General features: G+C 36.9%; 2 protein-coding genes across 4 annotated transcripts in view; one reads left to right on the forward strand and one right to left on the reverse strand.

The window, feature by feature from the left end:
- Positions 1–763: 763 nt before the first annotated feature.
- Positions 764–3,407, forward strand: ppifa (peptidylprolyl isomerase Fa). 3 transcript variants are annotated; one of them, XM_066678754.1, is made up of 6 exons: positions 764–1,014; positions 1,198–1,228; positions 1,316–1,404; positions 2,065–2,161; positions 2,734–2,809; positions 2,951–3,407. In XM_066678754.1, the coding sequence occupies exons 1-6, from the start codon at positions 874–876 to the stop codon at positions 3,084–3,086; spliced, it is 570 nt and encodes a 189-aa protein (XP_066534851.1). In that variant the 5' UTR covers positions 764–873; the 3' UTR covers positions 3,087–3,407. The 3 variants fall into 3 exon arrangements, with proteins under 3 accessions (XP_066534851.1, XP_066534853.1, XP_066534854.1); XM_066678756.1 differs by having other exon boundaries at positions 879–1,047; XM_066678757.1 differs by having other exon boundaries at positions 879–1,031.
- Positions 3,408–4,900: 1,493 nt separating this feature from the next.
- The window catches only part of zcchc24 (zinc finger, CCHC domain containing 24), a 40,413-nt gene continuing 17,799 nt past the window's right edge, over positions 4,901–27,514 (reverse strand). Inside the window, exons 3-4 of the mRNA XM_066680120.1 lie at positions 12,191–12,355; positions 4,901–9,352 (exon numbers count right to left, since the gene is read on the reverse strand). Coding sequence (XP_066536217.1) covers positions 9,239–9,352; positions 12,191–12,355 — 279 coding nt within the window. The 3' untranslated portion in view covers positions 4,901–9,238. The remainder of the gene's footprint in view (positions 9,353–12,190; positions 12,356–27,514) is intronic.

Consider the following 27,514-nt stretch of genomic DNA (forward strand, 5'->3'; position numbering starts at 1 on the left):
GGAATCATTGGGTGCAAGGCAGGAATACACCCTGGAGGGGGCGCCAGCCCTTCACAGGGCAACACACACACACACATTCACACTTTTAAGTCACCAATCCACCTACTAACGTGTGTTTTTTGGACTGTGGGAGGAAACCCACGCGGACACAGGGAGAACACACCAACTCCTCACAGACACCTGGAGCCTGAGCAGGAATCGAACCCACAACCTCCAGGTCCCTGGAGCTGTGTGACTGCGACACTAACCTGCTGCACCAGATTGAGCACAGTGTAAAAATCAAATAAAACGACAGTTTACATCTGAGAATATTTCAGTATTTATGAATGTATTTGAAGGCATTACAGAAGTTGATTTATAATGGACATTTTATTTAATAAAAATTATAACATTTTAAGAGACAGTATCTCAATTAAAAATTAAAGCATCAAATTGACAAAATAGTTACAAAAATATATTTCTATATCAAATGAAATACACCCAATGCCAGTGTCAGTAACATGTACCAAAGGACAAGCTTGTTGCTGTTTATTTCACTTCTTTATTTCACGCCTTTTTAACCAAGTAATATTTTCCGGAGCATAAATTTGCAATGTTTATGTATTTTGTATTCTTAGACACAATGATTATTTAAAAAATGCAGTCCCTTGCTTTATTCAGTAGAGAGTGTTGTGTGGTTTGAGTTAGTGGTGCTGTTCACGTCCCTGTAAATCTATAAATCGTCCACGATGCGGCGCTGTTGTGTTTTTCTCCGCCCTGAGGGAACAGGTCACATGGCGGCGATGGCCGAGCTTTGTAAACACATACGTTTCACCTTGGTCAGTTTTTCACATCCCGGTCCCCCGCGGCTTCATCTGAAACACTTGTGCCGCAATGTTGCAAATGAAAAATCGAGTGAAGTTTAGCTCAGTCGCTATCGCTGCGAGCAGACTCCTGTCAGGACCCCCGCAGAACCCGCTGGTCTTTATGGACATAGCAGCGGACGGAGAGTTCATTGGAAGAATCACAATTGAAGTAAGAATCACTACAAGGTGAACGCATGGTTAGGTATGATTCATGTCTTTATCATTATCCCAATTCCCAGCAACGTGTTAGGCTTCAGTGGTCCCCTCTGTACTGCGGAATTACTGTAGAACAGGATTAAAGTAACTGTAACCGAGCTTGCATTTATTCACAGAGCTGTTTTTTTCCACACAGCTCAATGCAGAGGCTGTTCCCCAAACAGCAGGTAAGTCCGTTCATGAGTTCTCCATGCAGCCCGCCTGAAGTTACCTCAGAAACCGACTGAATGAGAATGAACTGTTTTGTCTTCCAGAGAACTTTCGAGCCCTCTGTACAGGAGAACATGGCTTTGGATTTAAAGGCTCTGTTTTCCACAGAATTATTCCTGAGTTCATGTGTCAGGTATCTAGCTATTTATTATTTTATAGGGGAATTAACGGAATGTTGTAAAATATCAAGTTTCCTCCGGGTGCTCCTGTTTCGTTCCACGGTCCAAAAACACACGCTGGTCGGTGGACAGGCGACTCAGAAGTGTCCATAGGTTAGGGTGACCAGACGTCCTCTTTTTTAGACTTAAAAGTGTCCGGGATTTTGTTTTTCTAGAGCTTACATAGAACTTCGAGAAGCGCTTCGTTCACAAACTAGTCCCGCCCTCCCCTACTCCGATTGGTTCGCTTAAGTGAGAAGGGGGCGTGGTGAAGGAGCCTAAAATCTTCTGATTGGACGGTCTGACTGTAGAGCTACCGTTATTGGTCGATAACCTTCTCTGTAAACATTTAATTGGTCAGTCTGTACGTCAGTAGTCTGGTCACCCTACCAGTGTGTGATTGAATGTCTGGGTCTGTTTCACCCTGCAAAGGACTGGCGCCCCCTCCAGGGTGGGTTTCCTTATTGCGCCCAGTGATTCCGGGTAGGCTCCGGGCCCACCACAACCCTGAACTGTAATAAGTGGTTACAGATAATGAATGGATGAATCTATAGTGCATTAATGAGTATGTCTTTTTACATTAAATACATACTTAATGTCCACTAGAAAATACCTGAATATGTTTGCCCCTACAGGGTGGAGACTTCACAAATCATAACGGCACGGGTGGAAAATCAATTTATGGGAAGAAATTCAAAGACGAGAATTTCAAGTTGAAGCACACTGGCCCAGGTGATGTAACATGCCCATTACTCCCAGAGTCCTGACAGAAATGCCACAACAAAGACTCAAAGCTACGTCAGTTCAGCCCCGTGGGATTCAGCTTACTCTTGTCTGCTAGTTAATGAGCAAAGAGAACATGATTGTGTATATGCTGCTACTTTCACTTTTGTTTAAGCCCACTAGGTGGAGGCAGGAGCCACAGCAGGGAAGAGCAGAGATTTTGTAATCCACAAACGAATGACCTACTTTCAGAGCGAGTCAACATCAATGTATCATAGTGCATTTTTGGTGCCAGGGGGTTCCTAAACCAACAAACCCTCTTGATAGATTGATATGGGCAAATAGTGTCAGGTTGTGTAATACTGGCCTGGATGTAATTATAGTAGAGAAATATAACTTACCCAATCCAGATGTGTGCCCTCATGCAGCGCTGCAGTCCGCTTTAGTGTTTTGGATTCTCTGTTCTTCTTTACATTCAGCTCATTGTTGTGGAGCTTTTGATTATAACGTGGCCACTAAATCATAATTAATGCATCCAGTGCAAACTGAGACCTAATGTTCTCGTGTCTTGGTTCCTACAGGTGTGCTATCAATGGCAAACTCTGGACCAAACACCAACGGATCTCAGTTTTTCATCTGCACAGCAAAAACAGAATGGTACACATTTAAGGCCACTTTCATAGAGAGACCACCGCTGAAATTTTAAGAAATTCTGATGCTGATGATTTGTTGATTTGTTAACCAGAGCAGTGGAGGCCAAATCACATTTGCTTCATACTATTTTTATGTCTTTCTCAGGCTCGATGGCAAACATGTTGTGTTTGGTCATGTAAAAGAGGGAATGGAGACTGTCGGTGTAATGGAGTCGTATGGTTTGCATGATGGAGGAACAGTTAAGAAGATTGTCATCATTGACTGTGGGGAGCTTAAATAATGTCCACACTACACAACACTGACTGTTATTTTGCTAGCCTCCAGCCAAGAGGGAAATGATTTGAATGCAATAGATAATAAGGTCTGTGAATGCAGTTGCATAAGAAAATATTTTATAGTTTCAATTCCAGCAATTGCTAATGAATGAATGAGCCTTTTTCTTAGTGTGTTTGATGATGTATGCTTACTGAGTAAGCATGTCTGACCTTCATGTTAAATCTCAAACACACAAATGTTATGATCTTTTGGCGGTTTTAAAACTAAGGCACAAGTTGCATATACTTTGTGTAGCTCTTGAGAGCTCTGTAAGGAAATTCCAGGAGGTATTTGGAATAAACTAAATTGTATATGAAAATGGTTGTGACATGTGGAATTTCTTTCAGGATATTTGTATCCTCTGCCCATGTTTTTCATTTTTAATGGCTAAAAGGCTGTTTTCCAGATGAGGGCTACAACCTCTTTTTCTCAGTTGCTCTTTTTTGTACGTAAGCACAGACCTACATATTGTTGCTGTTGTAAAGAAACCTATCTCTTACACAAGAAGGGAAAATATAAATCTTGCTACAACTTACATTTAAAAGTTATTTACAAATAATTTCCATTGGTCCGTTCATCGTGAACATTTTATACAACGTAGAGTATTTTCAAATTATTAAAACATAATACAAGTTACAGACATTGGTAGCCAAGGGTTTGTTCTGACAGTGACAGTACAATTTTTTTTTCTTGGTATTAATTCTAATTATGTAAACGCATGAAACCTCAAGTTGTGGTGAACTGTAACTGTACCACACTGAATATGCAGTTGCGGCCTTACCATCATTTCTAAACTATTCATTTGGTTTTCTTCCATGCATTTTTTTTTTAAAGTTTCCTGAGACTGATGCTAAATCTTATTTTAGACGCGACTTCCTGTTCCTTCAGAACAGGATGTGACGACATACCTGTGGATATTCAAGTTCCCTAGCTTCAGTCCCACTGGCTTACTTTGATTAGCGTGCAGGCCCACATCCCCATTCTGATAGACGCCAACCAGTGTACACTACACAGACGCTACAACTGTGAAGTTGTGTTGGAGCTGGAGGTAGAGGTGTAGCTTATCAAAGAAATGCTTTATGAAAACAAATTATAAAACTTTGTGGAAAACCAGTCCTCTCTCCTAAATGAAACCATATGCTGGCTGAGGTCACAACGTTTGTTTGACTTCTCCGATTACTGAGTTGCCATAGAGACCTTCTCGTCCTCGTTCTGTTTAAGTCTGCATTGTTGTAACAAACTTCATATAATTTGGGCCTCCACCCTCTTGTGAAGTTTTAGTGATTTGGACTATATTCCCCAATTACGGAAACTTGGCTTTGAGAGTAAAAGCTGTTCCATTGCCAAGGTTTAACGTCCTTATGTAGCATGCACATGTTTACAATTATTACAAGCAATTAGATGAATGGTTAAAAAAAAAAAGATACATCTGTCTTTGTTACTGTGCTGTGAAGATAAAACGAATGTGATTTAGTGAAGTGTGACTGAAGTATGATCTGAAGGAAAATCTCTTCCTCAGCGATTTCTGAAATATATGAACCTGATGTCAAAATGACAGTCATTCATGGGGCTTTCAACTTGGATTTCTATTACAAAACATCCCTCCCTAGGACCATATCTAAGTATTTAATTGAGACCATACTGCCTCTCAAGTGGAGGATCTGAGAGTGTTTCCCAACTTTTAGAGAGGACCAAAGCATATGTTAAATCTTGAAACACCTTTGAAAGGAAAAGTTTATATAATGTAAATAAAAAAGAGGAGAAATAACAAATGTGGTTTCAATGTTTTAATACAACAATCCCCTAAAAGCACAAAGTATTCTTTTTCCTAACTAATAAGGCACATATCGGAATGCCGTTTCATGGACGTTGAGCAACAGAGATGTTTTTTTTGTTTTAATTTTGTTGCACAGTCATTTATGAAGCCTTCTCTGTTGCTCTGTCCAGTTTAATATGATCTCAAATATGTTACAGACATTACGAACAAGAACATAAACATTTATCTAATGTCACGATAGATTCATCAATACATTCAGTAAATATGTATTAATTGGTATACCCTAGTAGTGAATAAAGGCATTTAATTGTAACAATCAGTTATTAGTGAGGTGAAATTTATGAAAGTATTTTCAGAGAAATTACATGAACTAATATTAAATAATACATTGCACAAACCTATACCTCTTAAATCAGTTAAAAGACATGCACATGCAAACTCCACTACAGTTCTTTGTCTCACACCATTGTTTAAGTAAATCTTAATTTTGAAAAGATGAACGTATATTTCATAATCTTTGTTGCCATGGCAAAACGTGTGATGTTAAAAAGCTCACAGTTTGATACAGTTTGACTTACAGTGCTGTGAGTCAGACATTTCACTTAAACGTTCGCTGTTATAACGTTATTGCTTTCCTAGAAATGCTATTTCAAACATTTGTGCTACTCAGCAGATACATATGGTGATTTCCATAGGCATAATAAAGTACTTGCACTTGGGTAAATATCTAAAATAACAAAACACATATAAAATGGCTTGTAAGGGCATAATAATTATGTACCAACCAATAATAATCTATGCAGACATCAATATTTCCTTCATAGTGTAGTTCTGTTGCATTTTATACAAAAAAACAGAAGACGTGTAGAAAGACCTTCCATAAATATTTCTGTAGGATATAACCTAAGATCATTGTAAAACAATGTAAAAACTCCCAGCTCTTTTGCATCTCAGCAATCTGCCCTTTTTCGCATAAACAATTTTTTATATTGCATCACAACATTTCAAAATAGCTAACTTGAAAATGATGGCCGTCAAATATATACACAAATAAACATAAAACGGTATCTTTGAAAGGGAAAAAAAAAATCGCATCCAATTTTCAAATTCCAAAATTTTCAACATCTTTTACTGGTTTCCAAAATACACATAACTTTCATAAAAAATAAGTTTACATTGAAAGTGAGCTATAAAAGTCAAGTATACGTAATTCAAGACAAACATGCACAAAAGCACTTGTAAATGCTTGGACAATCTCATTACTACCTCCGATTGTTTTGGGCCTCTCTGGCTGTAAGAGCAGAAATAGCACATCACAAGGCTTAACACACCCATCACACCTTCAAAGACGAGCAGAGAAAGCAAAAAATATTGAAATAAAAAAATCATCTCAGATGTAGCAAACTGTTCTTTTAAATATTAGATATTAGCTGCTTAGCTCCTAGTTAATACCATTTTTAGTCAGAAAGAGTGCATTAAGAGTAGAAAATCACTATGCTACTTCAGAAGGGAAGTAATAAGTGTTAATGAGGGAACCACTGTGTAAGAGTATAGTGTTGTTTCTTGCTCACAGATTAAGGCTACAAACAATCGATTCAGTTGATCCCAGTGATGCAGGGAGACAGTTCTGTGTTAAGCGTTTAAGAATCTGCCGCGATTACATTGAACCCATTGCTTTTACCAGAGAAAAGCAGTCTCTCGCTGATCTTCTATAACAGTGTTAATCAAAACACAGTATAAGTCCTTCCATCCTAAATGAGGCTGGAAGTGAAGCTTGGCATGTAACTGTGTGTGCTCAGAGGAGCTATTAGCAACAACAGCCCACATAAAACTACATTTACTGAGTAATGAAGGAGCTCTATTTGAAGGCTAACACTCACAAACAGGGCAAACTGTTTTGCAGAGAGCCATTTTGTGAGACTGATCTCTTTTCTAACTCACTGCTGATTCCTCAGAAACAGACTCAATCTATATTCTGATTGATTTACCATCACAAAATAAAACCGAATGCATTCACAACCCCTAATCAAGACAGGGGGAATATTAGTTGGTTCTGTGTTTGTTCAGTGCTAATGGGTTTGTTACATTGCTGCCCCATCAATTCACATCTTATACCAGCATGAGACACTACCTACCAAACCCCTACTTTCACATCATCATCATCATCATCTTCATCTTCCACTACAACATATTGGACTTATCCCTTCAGGCAAGGATTTGCTTCGTCTCAAAAAAAAAACAAAAATCAGAAAAACACTTTAGACAACAGAAAATAGATGAGGTTATGACTTCTGATGTTTAGTAAACAATTATACACATTCTATATACCAAGAAACGTGTTTCACTTTATATGTACATCTAGGCTTACAACTATGAATAAGGCAACATTCTGCCTTTAATATCTTCTGTCAGCAAATGCATACAAATATGTCTACAATTTAACTTCTTTAAACAAAATAAAGCTACATTTAATGTAATCAAATATTAAATGCTCTTTGATCACCATAAAGTGTGACCAGTTAGTACTGCAATTCAATCCTGTAAGAGCAAATCTTTTAGGCGGAGAGGTAAACTTATTTATATCCTTCAAGAATCTGTATATCATGTAAATAAATGCTTTACATCCTTTACCCATGAAAAAAAATCTTTACACTGTACCACATTCCTAAAATACTTCCACAATATCCTATAATCAACCCTAATAAACACGTCTTGTCAGGTGCAGACCTTTCAAGAGACTTTTTAACATACTTTGTCCACTTTTTTTCCACTTTTCAGCCAAATGTCTCCTCTCTTTTTTTATAGAGTTCATTCCTTCCTACAACCCCATTTCCTGAAAGCTGATGTAACACAGTGGTAAACATTTCTCTGTTCCAACATTTTGAGTTGCATGCATCAATTTCTAAATGTATTTATATATACATTATATTGCGCATTGTGTATAGAGTGCAATAAAAATTAACTTGCTTGCCTAAAATATCACATTCTGATTTTATTGCATTTTACAAAATTTCCCAACTTTTCTGAAAATGGGGTTTGCTTAAAAAAATCACAGTTTTGATGGGATAAAGTCCATCATTTGTCAGTCATGTTGGTATTTTGGAAATAACATAAACAGCAAAGCCTTTATACAGCTGTGATGTGATTAAGCTTTAACTGAATTTTTGATGTTTCAACATCTCTAAATATTCTTAAATACCAAAATACAGCTACAGGAATTGTTTTGACAAAGTATTTGACAATTTTCATTCAGAGATGGGAAGGCTGATATTTAGCACATAATAATAACACGTTTTTAGATCCACTAATAAAGGCTACTAATGCACAGATCAAGCACTCAAGCTATTTTAAGATTAGGCCGATGTAGAATTGCATAGATACACACAGGCTAGGAGTCTGCCTTAAACAGACCTTAAACAACCTGACATCTAAAAGTACAGCGTCAAACAAATGAAGTATGGACAAATGGATTCTATCCTGAGGCAAGTAAAGATGTTTGTTTCAGCTGGCTGTGGCCTTGTGGTTTTAAGATGAATTCAAACCGATCATTTTGTCACCAAATATGCTACAGCTTTGTGAAGAGAGTTCCATTTGTAGTTGACATAATGTACTACTGTCAACAATATTGAGAGGCTAACTTCCAGGCTTACTTTTAGTAAGCTGTAGTGCTGTCTAAAGTTTTTTAGCTTGCAATGTTTTTGCATCTCAAATATAAGTAGGAACTTGATATTGCTGAATTTTGTACAAAGACAATTCTATCCTACAGTAGTTTCTAATGGCAAGAGTTGGGGTTAGACCATACCTGTGCCTATAAACACAGGCATAAATAATATCCCAGTTGAGTTAAGTCAATTGCACGATGATATAAACAAAACACAAATAAATATGCAACATAAAAGCTAGGGATGACAAGTACAAAATCCCCTGTTAATTCACAGTTAAAATGTTGTGCTGTTGACCCAAAGAACACTGCAAGGCACATTATAGGCCTTTACTGAACTAATATAATACCTTTACCACTCAGCACATCCATATATTTCACTTGGCAGGGAAAATGAAAATAGGGTATGTAAACACGCAGTCAGAGAGCACAATGTTGAGGTCAGCCATTGTGCTTGGTATGGATATCAATACTGTCAGTGACACATCTAAACGCATTATACATATAAATCCAATACATGTGTTTTATGTTGTTGATACACATAGCCATATTAAAATTAGCAATATTTACAATAATATTTTGGCACATCTCATTTTTTCATGGAGCACTTGGTTGTATGACCAAAGGGGATGGGGACAAATGGACAGGAAGGCAGGAGTGGGCAGGGACCTGCTGGTCCTTATTGCACGCGGCGGCAGTAGTAGCCCAGGACTTTGCACTTCTCACACAGGTGCTGCGGGTGCTCCTTGCTCTGGTCAGAGACGTCCAGGCCATCAGGCTTCTCCAGAGGACGCTGTGGAAATGGAACATGTTGTCATTATCTTCAAATCTGCAAAAATGTCTGGAAATGTGTTCTCACCACACTATACTATTCGCCTCAATACACAACTATAGCTGTAGCTGTTGAGAGCGTTTGTGTTGAGGCCTTGAAGACTGATATTATGCTAGATATCTGACTGATATCATGGATCAGAACTCAAACCTCAGTCTGGCTTTTTCAGCAGGGTGTGTCCTAATATTTATTTAGTAATGGTATCAGATATATATACTGATCTCTGAAAGGGTCTGTAAGAAAATGTTTGAAAATGTTTTAAAGATTCTTTCCATCTGGTATGCTTATCCCTACAAGGTTTCAAACCAGCGTGACAATTGAGGTGATGAATCTTTTTCTTGGAAATTATGCAAAAGACCCAGAGAATAGCCGAGAGAGCCAGCACATTTTGGCTGTTGATCACAAACAATACCTCCACAATCATTTGTTTTCCCACCCATTGTTGCAAGATCCTTTTACAATTCTGTTATTCTTTCCAGTGTGTTTCAGCTGTACTTTATGAAATACGGAAAACCAGGTTAACACGGGCCATTGGGAGGAGACAGTGTAGCATTTGGGTGGGGGTGTTTACTCAAGAGTGAAGGGCTTCGTGAAAGATAATATTAGGGAATATCAGATACCACAGTGGATTAAGAATTTGGCTGATGTGGTCAATAACTAGAATGAAAACCGGCCAAACAACAGAAAAGCTCAGTCAAGCAGTAAGATTAGGGGGGTGGGCTTTGTGCTGTACCTCTGTTTCTTGTCTACTCATACTGTAAAGATGTCAGCCTTGCTCCCAGAGCAAAGCGTTAAATTGGAGATTGATGGAAATAGGGCTTGCAGGAGTATCCCTTCTAATGCCCTTAGAGTGAGTTTCTGGCTCAGGTCAGGCTATTTGATTTGATAGCACTGTAAAAGCCACTGCTGAGACATGTTCATTTAATCACCCAACAGCATATTTGGGGGATATATTTTGTAATAATTTACAATTCTTGGGCAAACTGGCAACAGCTTTGCAGAATGTGAAAATACTAATGAAATACATTGCATGTAAGTGCTCTGGTTACAAGCACAGGAATGCAAAACAGTCTCTTCGATATCCACAGAAGTATACTACACATCTCAAATGCTGACTAGGGGAAATATGTTAAGTGGGTGATACTGAAAAGGCAAAGAATTTGCCTGCCACAGAAGAGCTAACCACAACACACTCATGGAAAAGAGCACACTTTTCCCACCAGCTGCCTCCAAACAAATGATGATTTCTCATGAATTTTAAAGCCACATATGATGACAATGAGTGTAATGAATGTTTCCCTCTTGGAGATCCTATATTTACCCTTTCATCTCCCTAAATCCTTAAATCCTAGAACTGAGACTAACTTACACTATCTTAACAGTGGGGCTTTTGTGTAAGACATCTTGTGTCTTTTAGCAAATCACAAAACCTGTAATATTTAAATGCGTGAAGTAGTGCAACTATGCCTGAACATTTCTTTTCTTAGACATTCTGAGTCCCTCTGTTGACTTGCATTTGTGTATTTCCTGCAAGAGGAAACAGACAGTACAAGCAGTATTTTGGTTACTGAGTTCAAGTCTCAAGTATCAAGGGCAAGCCCATGGGGCTTGATCTACCACAAATATTCTTTTAAATTGTTCAGTGCTCAAGTGAACATTACACAAGTGTGTTTATGAATATCAGAGTCACACAAATACTAATTTCATTGTGGGCTTGCAATGTGTATATATACACACACAGGGTGGGCCATTTATATGGATACACCTTAATAAAATGGGAATAGTTGGGAATAGTAACTTTCTGTTTGTGGCACATTAGTATATGGGAGGGGGGTAACTTTTCAAGATGGGTGGTGACCATGGAGGCCATTTTAAAGTCGGCCATTTAGGATCCAGCTTTTGTTTTTGTTCAATGGGAAGAGGGTCATGTGACACATCAAACTTATTGGGAATTTCACAAGAAAAACAATGATGTGCTTGGTTTTAACATAACCTTATACTTTCATGAGTTATTCACAAGTTTCTGACCACTTATAAAATGTGTTCAAAGTGCTGCCCATTGTGTTAGATTGTCAATGCAACCCTCTTCTCCCACTCTTCACACACTGATGGAGAAATGCTAGCACAGGCTTCCAGTATCCGTAGTTTCAGGTGCTGCACATCTTAATGGTATGGTGTGGTATATGAGGTACAAAGATAGTGGGGCCATTCTTCATCAAATCTTAGACTTTTATCTTTGGGGTCATCTGAATGCAATTGTCTATGCTGTGAAGATACGAGATGTGCAGCACCTCAAACTACAGATACAGGAACCCTGTGCTAGCATTTCTCCTGCGTGTGTGTGAAGAGTGAGAGAAGAGGGTTGCATTGACAATCCAACACAATGGGCAGCACTTTGAACACATTTTAAGTGGTCAGAAAATTGTAAATAACTCATGGAAGAATAAAGTTACGTTAAAACCAACACCACACCATTGTTTTTCTTGTGAAATTCCCAATAATTTTGATGTGTCACATGACCCTATTCCCATTGAAAAAACAAAAGTTGGATCCAAAATGGCCGACTTCAAAATGGCCTCCATGGTCACCACCCATCTTGAAAAGTTTCCCCCCTCCCATATACTAATGTGCCACAAACAGGTTTGTGTTAATAAAAAAGTTAATATCACCAACCATTCCCATTTTATCAAGGTGTATCCATATAAATGGCCCACCCTGTATATATATATATATATATATATATATATATATATATATATATATTTATACAAGTACAATTTACTCAGAGCTAAGTTGTACCTGTTTGTGAGGATACACGTTGATGTGACACTTGATACATTCCTGCCCCATGTTGGCCCAGGAGTTTCCGCTCATCCACTTCCTTTTGCATTTGGGACATTTGTACTCTCCAAAGCACCTCTTCTTCCCTTGGTAGGGTGTCAGTCCTTCACCTTTGGGTCTGGCCTGAAACGACACAGCAGATGTTATGGAAGTCTGCAAGCAATCAAGTCATCACGCCCTACTGATCTACTGTGTCTCTTAAAGTAAGGTTGGACTGAAGCACTGCCCATAGTGGAAGGTGTGTCAGTGAATTAGTATCACCTGCGCTCTTGGCAGGGTGCAGTTGGAATCATATAAGACTTGTTTAACAAGTTGCAAGCTTTTGTAACTGCACTCTGCTTTCCCCACAACACAATCCATATGCAGTAACATTGAAGTATATTAAAAGCAGCCTGAGATACAGTATTACATAGCAAAGCCAGATAAATATAAGACTATAGGCTCTATAAGATCTGCAGGCCAAAGTTAGCATTTGAGTTTTTACCATATGCACATCTTGTTATGTGTGCTGTTACACTAAAATATATGTATTTATTAGATAAATACATATATAGGTTTTTTAACTAAAACATCCGCATTAGCATTCAAGATTAGAGAAATGTATCATTTGTCTCTGCAGGGCCATAAATAATGAATGAACATCACTAGTAAGAAGTGCTCTGCATGAGTGTAGCTTAAACATTTTCATCCTTGAATTTCAACATTATTTAGCCTAACACAGCATGAGTCTGGCACACAGAATCTAACAACCCAGAATTAGAATAAGTTTATATCACCAAGTTGCACATACAAGGATTATATCTGGATGATCACAACACAAATATGACACATAACATAAACTGACCAGACAAACATACAGGCTGCATAAAATTAATAAAAATATATTTTTAAGAAATAGAATAATTAGAATACAATTAAAAATAACCAAAACAAAAGAGCAATGCATGTAAAAGCAGCTAGAGCTTGTGGGTGTGATATTAGTACATATGCAGATATAAGTGTGGCAATCATACCAATTTGAGTACACATACTATACATATTCTACAAAACTATTGTATACAGTATATTATAGAAATATATGAACAGTTATAAAATGTATAGTGTCAAAATGATGAAATTATTAATAATTAACTTCAAGGAATTTCAATTTTCATTTATATCTATTTATTGAATTTTTTGTTTGTAACACAGAACAAACAATTGTGCAAACAATATAATCTCACATCATAATCTTTTCTTTTTTCAATAAAATGAAATGGCAATTACAGTGTTTTATGGCAGTTTAATTATCTGCCTTGCCATCATATAAGGGGATGTACAAAATTTGCTGCCAAGGCTTTGTTGATAGTGTATTTGTTAAACTTGCACTAAGAGAGAATTTATTCTCAAACAGACGTGGGCGTGGTTTCAACATGGTGAGTCAATGCTGCCTTCAATATCTAGGTCACAATAAGAGCAAATGGGAAAACTCAGATCTTCAATTGCAAGGAAGTCCAAAACAAACAAAATTTGAAAACAACTCTAGCTGATTACGCTTTGACAAATCTAATAAAAATCTGAAGAAATCTGAGTTCCACAAGTAAACATGACTTTGTAAATTCCAAATCTAGTATCCACAAGGGCTACCTTCAATTTCTGATTTTTTCTGTTTGGATCAGTGTAATTTATTTATATAAACAAACCGGTTAGATTTAGTTTAAAGTGACCAGAATACAGCTAGAAACCCTCCCCTTCTGTTAACATTGTTTTTTCTTATCACAAGTTAAATCTTGTGCTAACCAGAGCTGTTGGCAATACACTCTACAGCACAAGAAAACTGATGCAAGGACCTGTGAGCACTTTAAAATCGGAAGTGCAATAAGGCTTTACTCTTGAATAGTATGTGTTATCAGCATGTGTTCTGGTCATGAAGTTCGACATGTGTACTTCATTATGTTTCAGTCTAAAAATGAGAGAGAATAAAATGACAGAAAAATTGAGAGTGAGAAAGAAAGAGAGAAGAGGTTTAGGGAGCAAATTCAGGGCAATCACTTGTAGAAGAAAATATTTCACAACCTCAGTTCTTCTAAACAAGTGTGGTTTTTCAAACAAGGTCTTCTGAGGCCTTTCTTTACACATGTGAAATCTGTCATATAAAAGTTCTTGTCCCTGGGGTTGGTGCCTCATTGTTCAGGGGGAATGAAGCCTGACACTGGCTCCAGATTGCAGCAGGGATGAGTGGGGTGGATATGTTACTTTAGTACCGCATGAGTAATGAGAGGTGAAATCATCAGCATCTGTTCCAGTGTGTGTGTAAAGAGCCAGCAACATGCGTCACAACACACATGCTTCATGCGATAGGCTCTCCTCCCTAACCTTAAACAATATGACTCAACCACTGTCAACAAACCATCTTCGTAGTTGACAGCAGCTGGAACCTATGACATTTGAGCTTTTCTTTGGCTAGGTTTCTAAACGTCAGAAATGGTTTTACATAAGGCCATTGTAGTGGCTGGGCCACAGGTCCACAATTTAGGATTAGTGTGGGTGGGAAGTTCTAGGATAGTTAAAACAATAAAACCAATAACATAACGGACTTCAGCTCCTTTCAGTCATAGCTTCCTCTGTTGATCTTTATTAAGCATTAGATGTAACCCCTCTTAAACATAATGAATGTATACTGAAAACTTATCACAAACCTAAATAAAACAAGCTGGATATATGCATTATGTCATATACACACTTTGTTTTTGCAAAAGTAAAATACCATATAGTGTTGATCTATCCCTCTAACGTTTATTAAAATAGGACTGAATGATTTGGGCTAGCCATTGTTTTCTGACCCGCGTTGGCATTGTTATTTCAATTGCAGTCTAAGGACTGTTTTCTAAGACAAGCCACCCAGCATATCATCACTGTCAAAAGAAAAACATGTAACATATATCTCCTGTTGTTAACATTTAGTTTAGTGCTGAGTGATATGGCCAAAAATGTTATCACGATTAGCTTTTCTTTATATATTTTTTTTCACTATTTATCACAATATTAACATTTTGTCCCCCAGCCACAAAGGAAATCCTTCTAAAAATGTAGATTATCTACACCAAATGTTCATTACTGTACAATATTATATATATATATACACTTCACTGGAACAATAACATCATTTTCTTACCCCATAAAAGTAACATCTATGTCTTGTGTCATGAAAACATTCTTAGGGTATTACCACCTCAAGCGTTTAAAGAAGCTTAAAGAGAAAAAGTTAGATTAAGAAGAGTTTAAATTAATAAATGAATATATAAATTAACATTCCCAGGTGCAGAACTGTAAACATATTACACTTAACCCATTAGAAGGCTTAGAACAGTGCGTGTAATAGTGGGAAGGTAATACATTTTCAGTTTCGCACGTTCATTCATTCATTGTCTGTAACCATTTATCCAGTTCAGGGTCGCGGTGGGTCTGGAGCCTACCCAGAATCACTGAATGCAAGGCAGGAAAAGTTCCGCCCTTGGGAGTGTTTATTTATTGCCCATGCTTATTTAAGAGAAGCAGCCTGATCTATGGCATCGGATCCAATTCAAAATTCGCAAGTGGAGAAAATATTTTTGTGTAAGAAAACCACGTCAGGCAATGAACTGTGCTCTCGCAAACAGGAAAACATTTCCTGGGAGGAAAATACACTTTGAGTGAATAAAAACCCACCGGGTTCTCCCGGTGCATGAGGGAAAGTTTCTGCGCTTGTTTTCTGACAGGGGGGGGTGCCATTCCATACAAAATAGACAATACACTCCAAAACAAGTGAACAAGATAACATATTTAATATATATATTTAATACACACACAAGCATATATAAAGCTTATCATCATTATTGAGCAAAAATTAATCACGAAAATCTATATGGTTTTATCGCCCAGCACCAGTTTAGTTTACTAAATGATTTGAACACAACAGCTGTCCTAAACATTGGGTGAAAATGACTTGGAATTAAATCTTTAGATTGACTTCCATTAACAGTTAAGATTTCTTCCTTAAAGCTACTAGTTTGTAGATGTTTTTGTTTACTTCGGCTTTTTGTTGACATTTACTTTTCTTTGGATATATACTTTTTTCTGTTTTGTTTTTGCCGTGCCCCTGAACTGGATAAACGGTTACAGAAAATGAATGAATGAATGAATGAATTAAGGTTTTGTTTTTGCTTGTGGTTTAACACACCTTTAAATTCTTGAGGAAACAGGCCTAACAATAAATAAAATAATAATAATAATAATAATAATAATAATAATAACACAACTCTGTTCTTTTTAAAAAACATTTGTGCAAATTGCTATTTTACATAAAAAGGTCTAAGATTTCTACTAAACTCATGCAGTGTTCTTTGATCCTTGGCATACAAGCAATAAGAGCTACCTTTCAGAATGTCTGTAAACATAATCAATCAACTTCCTGGAGTTTTCTTTAAGACCTAATACATACCCATTTTTAGAAATAGCATTTATTGCTGGAGGCAATTAAGAAACAATTAATATTTTTCAGACAACTTTATCCACTTTTTAAAATCAATCTTTGGTCCAATATTTTTATCATATAAACTCATGGATTATAAATGAACTCATCAACTAAGTGAAAAGTCTTGAAAATGTAAAATATGGTCTGTGGTCTGGTAATGTAATCTTGTACACTTGACCCATCTTAGTAGGTGTGAAGGAAGTGCAACCTGAAAAAAGTAATACACTCCCTCGTACCATGATGTTTTAGTGAATAATTCGTAGTTGCTGTTTAAGCAGTATTAAGTTTAACTTACGTTTAACTTGACTGTAAATCTGAAGTGTATAGTAAAGTGTATAGCTATTATACTTTACTAAATATGAGTACATACATTTTCTCAAATTACTGCTCTGAGAGATATATAAGCAGCAGTACAAGAAAATTCAAAACTCTGTCTAATCACTCTGTGAAGGATCCAAGACGCAATGAAAAAGACTCTATCTTTGAAACAGCTCTCTGCAGCATGCCTTGGGCCTCTGCCAGAAGGTACACATGATATTCTGTTTACAGCAGCTTGACCTATTTTGGTTGTGATTTTAATAGATTTCAGACTAATTGAGTGTGGGAGAGGCCTGATGAGACGCTGGACCTGTTAAATTCAGAACCCAAAATTGTGACAGGGCACAATTACAATTGCATATTAATAAACAGAAAATATATAGCTATAAAGAACTTTAAAAGCTGCACCATAACGTACATAATTAGTCTACATATCCTACTTTCAGTAAGTGGTAACAGAATAAATATCCTGGTCATATGAAACTAAATAACCAACAGATTTTCTGCTCTAATACTAAAGAACACACAGTCACTGTCTTAATTTTGACAGTTTTCACACAAAAATATTACTGTATCTGAAGCACAATAGAACTGCCTGTTTTTAAAAGGCAACCGTTTAAAATGATTTGGGGCTTCTAAGAACAGACTTCACCAGTGAACAGCACAAGTGGAATTACAAACTGATGCCAGAGTCAAGGCATTATTAGCGCAGATGCTTACACAATTTAACCTGGTACACTGTTGTAAAAGCAGTATAACCAATTCAACCTGTATCTCAAAGAGAACTTAAATAAACAATGAAAGCTCATCAAAATGGTTTTGGCCATCTAGTCAATTGAAAATATTGCTTAGAAAAATGAGGAGCAGTTGATAACAGCTGGACTGCATAAAGAGATTTATTTTGTGCAAGTGTATGTCAAGGTTGTTACTGTGTTAGTATGCATTAAGGAGGAGTTTAAAGATGGTAATAATTGTCTGTGGAATTTTCAGATCTGCAGCTCAAATTTGTCTTACCTCTCAAGTATGAAATATGAACTGTTTTTCTGATGCAGACACTTGACACACAATGGTCTACAGGTCTTTTGTGGTTGTCCCATTTTCATTACATCTTTTAATAGGTTTACGATGTTCCTTTTTGGAGACTTACTTTGTGCTTTATTGTTGTTAAATATTACCTTATGAAAATGAACTATCCTGTCTTATTTAAAATATCCTCTTAGGTATTTAATTGTTGTTTAAAATTAAAATGAAAGAAATTATAAGTCTTTGCATTAAATGTCATTGTTTCACGTAGTAAACAAAAAAACATGAATTTAAATTGGCCCTTTAGCAACCAGGGTTCCATATGTGGGCTTTATGGACTGGAGTGAACATTTTGAAACTTTGCAAACTACATTAATATGCTTATGTCACAGAAGTAATGTGATAAAAAAGAGGTTGTTTTGAGACCATGGCGGCCTCTAAGATGGAAGAAATCCAAGCAAAACTGTCATACTTCAAACTGATTTTTTTTTTTTTTAACAGAAACACATGAACACACAAACACATAAAAGACATTACAACAGACAAAGACAAATTAGACAGACCTACTCTATTTGTATTTCTGTCTTCAGCATCTTCAGCTATCTCTGAAGAAATAAAACTGCAGAAATAAAAGTTGATGTGCTCTGCAATTCTGCATAGATGGCTGCTCGGGACATTACAGATGAGATGTGTATCCAGTGACTTTGAGCCGCTGGAGAGGTAAGAGAGAGAACTGAATTTGAGCACTGCCCTGCACCCCCTCTCTCCCTCCAGCTGTGTTCCCTAAGGAGAGTGAAGGGGGCTGGGATTCAGCAGCAGAGCCAACCTCCCTGCAACAGGACAAATACCATAGCACGGCAGTCATCGCACACAGCTGGAGAGGGCCCTCCAATCAAGCCCTACAGGACTGAGAGGGGGGTAGGAAATCAGAAGCAGATGGGTTCCACACTGGTATAACACAAGAAAACACTAAACCCCCTCGTAAAAATCAGTGATCTGCTTTGAGTTAGGTCTATAGGTTAGCAAACAAGGGCCGGAGGAAAGTGCTAACCTGAAACATTCTTTGTGAGCACAATCGATTCAGTGTATTATCATAGGAAAAGTCATGCTGAATGATTGATAAGCCTCTAGATCAAACAGCAGAGGGATGTGGGGTGTACAATCAATGATGGGGATGGGGGGTGAACTGAAAAAGAGTAGATAGCTGGGGTGTCATTATTACTTGATTAATCCTAATTATTAAGTCACATATTTTAATTACATTCTACCTACTTAATGAATTGGTAATTAGCAGATAGCAATGACTACTGCATTGTTCATTTCAGAAATATAAAGTCACAACCATAATTATAATTTTTTAAAGGAACACTAGATATTATTTTTATCTTAAAAATAGCTTGAAACATCATTGTGATACTCCACTGACTTGTAATGAGAGAACAGTGCCTTGGTCGTTGCTACACCAGGCTCAGTAATGCAAAACCTAAAAAAAACTACACTATGTAAATTTTGAAGTAGGGTAGGAAAAATATATGCATTGGTTTGGCCGATGTTTCATATAATGATTTTTATTGGCGTGAGTAGATGTATTACTTTATTTAACGTGTTAGTTTATGACCAGTCTATATTAGCACCAGTTAGCTAACTAAATATGCTTAATAATTTTCTCAGGAGACACATTCATGTATTTGCATATATTTGCTTGAAAGCCAAAATGTTATGCAAATAAATGTTACATTTATCTATAATGATAATGTAGTATATCTTGTCTTTCTGTATTTTATAAATGTGTATATCAGCATTTGTATTTGCACTGACAGATATGTACCTGTATAATATTAGATAGCTGCATCAGGCCAGCATTCCCATATACATCCCTAATTAGTATGTATACATTTATAATATCTGAGAAATCAGATACAGACAATCTACACAATTTCATCATCAGCACCTGATTTAATTACTAGTTAAACACACTGAGACAAAACCACAATATATATTTATTGTGTTCATTCTTATGTTAGAGCTTATGTAATTGTCTAGGTATTCTCATGTGTCTAAAACATTTGCAGAGCTGTATATTTTATATTCTTAAAGCCTGATGGACACTACATGATGCACTGCAGGAGCTCGTCAAATCATAGATCATAAGTAAATCCATCAACAAACCTGCTGACTTTCAGCTTACTCCTTTGGGCTATAACTGTGTTGATGTCTCTTACATATGTGCAACTGATGTACAGATGAATTTTATAAATTATATTGACTATGACATTATGCAAACCATATTTTTCAGGGTAATGTTTTATAACATTTACTTGTGAGTGAGATGTTTTATTGCTGAATTTTCCTGTTTAGAGAAATGTGCTTGGTTCTCCTGAGGAATTTTGTGGTGTTTACCAATGACATTTTTGTGTGCAAACATGTTTTCACACATTTATATAAACAAAAAACTGCCAGATAACCTGCATATTCCACAGAGAAAAATATTTTTATTGAGCCAAAAATAAATGGCACATGCTTCAGGTTGTTTACAAGTAATTCTTCTGTGTCTTATGTTTCTGGGTTCTAGAAGACTTGTTGGAAAGACAACTGTGCCATTAAGAGCATTCTTGGTGGTAATAGTAGAAAACCACTCCTCTGGCCCTGCTTGAGGACTTTGTTTTTGTTAGGAAATGCATGTCATCTTTTGAGGCAAAGGATGGAGAAATGCCTACACAAATCTGAGTACTTTTCTTGGCTTCAGTTGCACAATAGATGTGGTGAATGTGGAGTCAACAGAAAGAAGAGCACATATAATCTTTGACTAATCACAAAAACCGCTTTTGCAAGCTGCAGACAATAGTTAAATAGAATGTTCTGAAAATTTCTCCTGAAAATAATTATGCTTGATGATTACAGGATAACTTGGAACCATTTGTAGGTCCCATTTCCACTCAGATTAATTCTATATTCCAGGAAAATCTCATAACTCATGCTTCATTGAAATTCTTGTCTTGCCCTGTGCCTAAATGCTAAATGCTAACCACACATAGAAATTTATATGTTTGTGGGATCTTTTTATCCCTGTTCACTTAGTACAGGAATCCACATGTGCTATATACATGTAAACAGACTCGGAGTACCAGTGTGTGCTGAACAACACTGCTCTATTAGCATCACAATGTGAGAGGCGATCAAGCAGCGCTCTGTCTGGGCTGGATAGATAGATTCAGCCACGGCCAAGGCCCAGCCTGCAGATGGCCTTTCCTGGAGTTGCACACACAAGAATGATAGTGTCACCCTCATCAGCTGCGTCTGTGTGTGATTTCCGGAGTGCTCTGCGAAAGCCTGATTTGCGCCAGCATTCCAGTCAGGTGCGTGCTGGTGTTATTTATTAATTCCCACTAGGGAGACTAAATGAAGCCAGTGTTTCCTTAGGTCTCTCTCGGCTTCTTTTCTTGTGGGTGCAGCTGTCTCTTTTTATGTCTGGGAGCGAGAGTGCATTGCAGAGACTGACAAGGAGGAACAGGTGTGCTGTTAAATGATAAATCTGCTCTCTCACAATGCCTCAGTGTTAGCAAAATCAGCCCTCTTTAAACCAAGTGCTCAGAAAATTCACACTCAGAGAACTCACCAATAATTAAGTAAGGACTCTACTGAGAAGCAAGTTCAGCTGGCGCTGACACAGCTTCAGCAGCCGTCCTGGGGTCAGCCTTGCACTTTCTTTAATGATGGGTTTAGTTTTGAAGATTCTGAATGTGGTTCCAAAAAGTGAAAAGAAAGCAAACCAAAAAAAGGAAGTGATGACTAACACTGGAAATATGGTGGGAAATTAAATCAATATATCAATACATTTTAATCTATATTTTAAATATAGATATTTTATCATTTGAAATAAAATTTCAGTTTTAGGTTTGCTGCATTGCAGAGGTGGAAAACTACCATTAATATTGCTTATGTGCTATTATTGCACACATATAAGATTATTATTCTTACAAACCCCACTTCCACAAAAGTTGGGACACTGTGTAAAATGCAATAAAAACAAGAATCTGTAAAATATCACTGAACAACTTCATTGTATTTTGTAAATATAAACACATTTAGACATTTAGACCACCTGCAACCCCGTTCTAAACATGAACTTCTCAGACCACATAAATTTCTACTTTTGGTCTTTTGGATCATCTGAGATGAGCCAGGGCCCAGAGAACTCATTAGATTTTTTCAGTGTTGATATGTAGCTTTCTCCTTGCACAGGTTTCAGGCTGCATTTCTTGATGCCGTGGCCGACTCTGTTGAGTGATGACAGTTTTTTTTTTTCCAATTACTTCCAAGCCCGTGTGGCTATATTTATCAGTGTAGCATGACAGTTTCTTATGCAGTGCCATCTGAGGGCATGAAGGTCACACACATGCAACACTGATGTCCAGATTTACTGTGCATGGAATGCTATTTCCCCAGATGTCCTAAATCAATTCACTATACTACGTTTGGTAGATGAAAAGGCCTACATTTTTTGCAATCATACAAAAAAATCAGTTTAAACTCTTTCACATATCTCTCATGAAGTTTGGTATAAAGGGATGAGCAAGTACCTATTTACCTATATTTGCTTTCAAAGTCTTTGGTGAATGCTCTTTTATATATTTTATCTTCACCTGCTTGTAGTGTAATGCATCAGAACAGTGTGACATACAATTTCTGTAAATCTTTCATTCTTACTGTGCCCCTATCCAAATGTTTTGAGTATGTTGCAAGCATCATTTACAAAACAAAATCAATTTTTTGAGTGAAAATTTTGCACTTTTGTCAGTTAAATATATGTTCAATTGATCGATTTTTAAATCAAAGCTATTTGTTTTGACTGCATTTAATGAAATGCCCCACCTTTTCTGGAAATGGGGTTTATAAAATATTATAATATGTCTAAGCACTTCTGCAGTACTTTAAACAACAGATACCTGAGTTCATCTGCTTTATTTACAAGTACATTTGTGATGTAAAAAAATATATAGACAAGTTATTCTAATCCTCAATCTAACCCTCAGAGTTTTACTCAGATAATGGCACTGCAGATTAAAAATATGCAAAATACAAGTCAAAGGTACAAATAAAACACTCAAAATCCAAGTATAGCCACTCTTAAATGACATATAATTACTGAATTTCCACTACTGCCTGTCTGGTAGAAAAAACTACTTATAACATCTGCCTGTGTTGAGGGTTTTCAAAGTGGTAATTAGAGAGAACTCCAAAAAAAATCAAGGCATAAAACCTCAAGTTTTGTGGCACTATTATCTGATGTGTGAGATAATTACACACAGTTTTTCTGTGTAAAAAGTAATGGCCTGCTGTAGTGAAATCAATTTAGTTAGACTTTTAATTGTATCTGTAATGCTATGTCTTTGACTGGATGCCAAATTCCACACAAGATGTTTTCAGAGTGGTTTAAAAGGAGAAATGTTTTGGAAGAGCCATATAAAAGTCCAGCGCTAAACTCAACAGAGATCTGAAAACCCAAAATGTCATGGACTTTAACATGGAACAAAATTCCATTTAGAGAGACTGAGAGACTGATCAATAATTACAGGAAACATCTGCTTGTGGCCAGTGCTTTTAAGAGTGGGTAACCAGTTATCTGTACTTTATTTAAGCATAGCAAATGTAATTTGAGTTAAATTAAGGAAGGAATAAAACAATGGATAATGCTCTAATTTAACATTTATCTGATACAAAGTTCAGTTTGAGGTCTGATTTAAATGGCAAAATAAAGAACCTCAGAGAGGGAGAAACACTTTTTTATTGCCCTGTGTGACTTCAGAATATTCATAATTCCTGACATTTTGCATTCTGAGAAATTCTCATTCCTAATGGTCATTTATAATTAAATACAGAACAGTTGCTGGGCCCCACCACTCTTTTCTAGGTTATTACAGAGCTACGCCATGTTTTCCAAGTATTCCAGATAGCGCTGGACTGCTTCCTGGTTGCTGGCGCAGGCCCCAGGAGTTTGGCTACTCTCTCTGCCAGCATCTGGAAACCATCAGCGTAAACAATGGAGGCCTCGGAGCTGAGCCCCTCAGCCGGCTCCCGTGAGACTCCACTCCACACAGCACTAGAACACCAAACCCACCAGATACAACATGCTCAATTACCCCACTGAGAAGAGCAAGACAAAAAAAAAACACAACTCTACTCTCTCCTAATCTGTGTTTAGTTTGGCCAGGATACAGAAGAGATAGATTTACAGATATGCTAAAGCACACAGATCAAATTTGGCCTTTGCTTAGAGGCTAGACCCCCATCTCATGTTTGCTTGTGCAATTAGTTGCCGAATGTTTGATTAGGAATCATATTATTAAACTGAACTCCTCTATATGAGATTTAAATCAGTGCAGAAGCATGAGGACCATTATGATCTCAGGTTTATTTCATCCTATGGCTTTTTATTCAGTAGAGATTATAATGCAAATATGCTGGTTTATTTTTAAGGATATGAAGTGTAAACCGAGCTAGTTTAAAGGGTTAGTTCATTAGACTAATATACATATACAGTATCCTCTGACTCCTAATTTCTACCCTATCATTCTCAACCACAATTGGTTTAGAAATACCTACACCCGATTCTCAAATGCTGTATACACTTATGAATATACAGAATCACAGGAGTGTCAGCTTATTTGCTTCACTATGTTAAGATAGCTACCAGTGGGATTTGGTATTTAATGGATTCCAGACTAATATAGCAGGCATAAACGCATGCACAGTAACAGTTAAAGAAAAAGAAACCACACAGGCCAAGCTCCTTCCCAGTTAGCCACTGCACACAGCTGAATGAGAAGCTCTCTTTATACTAAATCAAGCCAGGGATTATTCACCTGTTTATTTATGCTGATTTATTTATGCTCTCTGTAAGTCAAGTATCTTTGGACGCCTCTCAAGAATGAGAGATGTCCAAATTTTGCCTGGATGTACAAATATATACTGTGGGTTCCCTACAGGAAGCTGTAGTGTTACAAAGACTGGCTATGCATGAGTGCTTATTTTGTCCATGGCCAGCTGCTCTTTCTGAAGTGTAACTGCTGAGATAAGCGTTCTTATCTTGTACAGTGCTGGCTAAATATAAACATTAGCATTACACAATCACTGAATTAAGATTTCTCATTCTCTCCAAAGGCAGGAAAGCAGCAGAGTATCTATGTTTACGATGTGTTATGTTTTTTTCATTTGTCTCTGCATAGTTTGGGATTTTGGCAAAGGTACACAATGCAAGTGAGCTATGTTATATGCATCAACACAGATACACAGATCAGACCCCAACACATTAAAAACATGCCAGAGTCTTCAGAAGAATCTGGTTTCCCTCTCATAAACCTATGTTGTTTTCATTTGCAAAATGAGGTGAACAGTTTAAGGTGAAACAGTTTTGACCCCAAGTATAACACATACATTTGTGTTTTGGTGGATCATCCAGGCCACTCCAAGCCTTGATCTTACCAAAGTGGCCAACTATTGTAATAATTAGGAACAGGAATAATGGTCCTATAAACCAGCACAGCTCTCCATTCTCCAAATAATAACAACAATGCTGCACACAGACCTCAGTATTAATGCATGCACTGGAGACTAAATAACATAACACACAATAAATCAGTTCTTGGAAACCACACAGTTCTCTGATTTATAGGCAATAAAATTACATTCAGTCACAGTAACAAATGGAGAAGTGATTACGATACCACAGAATTTGCTCAGTCCCTCCCGAGCCCAGTTTTTGAGAGGAAAAATGAAAAGGGGTAGGGGATTAACCAAAGTCCAGTCCAAGTTATATATATTATGTTAAGTGGACATATCACATCTATTAATATGAAAGGTAAACATACATAATACAAAAGACAGGTTACAGGAAATCTGTGCTTCAAGTTTAAAAAACATTTTTCCCCCAAATTTAAACATCCGACACTACACAATAATAAAATAAATGTGTTTTTATATATCACATGTGCCCAACCACCCGACAACACTGAAAGAAAAAAAAAACACCAGACAGGAGTAGGCGAAGGCAAGAATTGTAACCTTGAGGCCAGATCCACAAACTAGTGTGAGATTCAGTCTAAAGCACTTGTGTCAGTGAACATTTATCACTTGACTCCTGCTCTTATGGTGACAGGCAAATAGCTGGCAAACCACTGATATTTTTCAAGAGGCTTTACCAAGTATAAATGTCATTTGTGGGTCTGTAAACACTGGGTTATAACATGGAAACACCTAACAGAGCTGCACTCTTTAAATATATAACACACACCGAATAGAGCTGCTTTCTTACATTACTGAAGTTCCAACACAAATTTAATGAACTGTCTCTGAAGTCTAACATTTCTCTGAAGAATCTATCATGTAGCTACAGTTCAGACACTGGCTTCATAGAAAAATACAATCTAGCTCATTCTGTTATCCTGGCATGCTTTCATATTTAGAATCCTTTAGTTTAGCTCAAACTGAAAGCAGAACCTATTTCAGCAGTGCTACACAAACAAACTAAAGCATTTTAGTCACTGGTCAGAATTTTGTTAGGATTAAGAAATTCAGAGGAGTTTCAATGTGAAATGCCTTATTTACAGAAACATACATGTGAAGATATACAGGATATATACAAATATACTTTTTTAAAAAGCAGACACTAAAGCATTTACAAAATATCTAATACATGGTTCCTAAGGAAAGGGCTGATTGCATACTTATAGAGCAGTGTTGTTCAGAAAATGTACGTTTGTATACATTTAATAGGTAAGAAGATGCCTATATTTCTGTTGTGACTCTTGACTTTCAGCCCCAGCTCTGTAAAGAAACTCCCAGTCAGTCACTATGCTCTATTAAAATGATGAAATGTGAACATTTTTTTACAGAAAGGAGAGGAAAATAATGTCTATAAGCAAACTTCACATTAGTAGGTGCCCATTTTCTATAATTAGTGGTAATTTTGGTATTACTAAACATGTTTACCACTGTACATGCACTAAAATAACCAGGATAATACTAGCACAGTTCTACAGTGGAAAACTTTTCCACTATACCCTCCAAATTTACTCCAGTTTAAGAGTATGTGGTGTATATATTCATGACGATTATTAAGAGACTTTTTTAATAGTAATTTAAGATTTTTATCTTCTTACTGTAGAAAAACAAATGATGAGTATGAAGACACTGGTCATGGTCATGGCCAGAGACGCTATCAGTCTTTCATACAAGGTCAGCCTTTCTGCTTTTCCTTTGTCTGCCGGATTAGAGACTATTTATGAACACTACAAGTGAGCATCCCTTCCCAGAAATGTAGGAGGTTAGAATATGATCATGGCAGATTATCAGACTGAACTTTATCTGACGTTTCTCAGATATTACACAAACAGACCTGCTTTATGTGATTCCCTCAAGTAAAGGAATGTAAAAGTGAAGTAAACACTGTT

Source organism: Hoplias malabaricus, chromosome 8 (assembly GCF_029633855.1).
Source record: "Hoplias malabaricus isolate fHopMal1 chromosome 8, fHopMal1.hap1, whole genome shotgun sequence".
Taxonomy (NCBI): Eukaryota; Metazoa; Chordata; class Actinopteri; order Characiformes; family Erythrinidae; genus Hoplias; species Hoplias malabaricus.

Bases quoted from the DNA above. Each gene is read 5' to 3' on its own strand.
- ppifa (XM_066678754.1), top strand. From the start codon at position 874: ATGTTGCAAATGAAAAATCGAGTGAAGTTTAGCTCAGTCGCTATCGCT. The intron at 1,015-1,197 runs GTAAGAATCACT...TTTTCCACACAG, and splicing joins TTGGAAGAATCACAATTGAA to CTCAATGCAGAGGCTGTTCC. The intron at 1,229-1,315 runs GTAAGTCCGTTC...TTTGTCTTCCAG, and splicing joins GGCTGTTCCCCAAACAGCAG to AGAACTTTCGAGCCCTCTGT.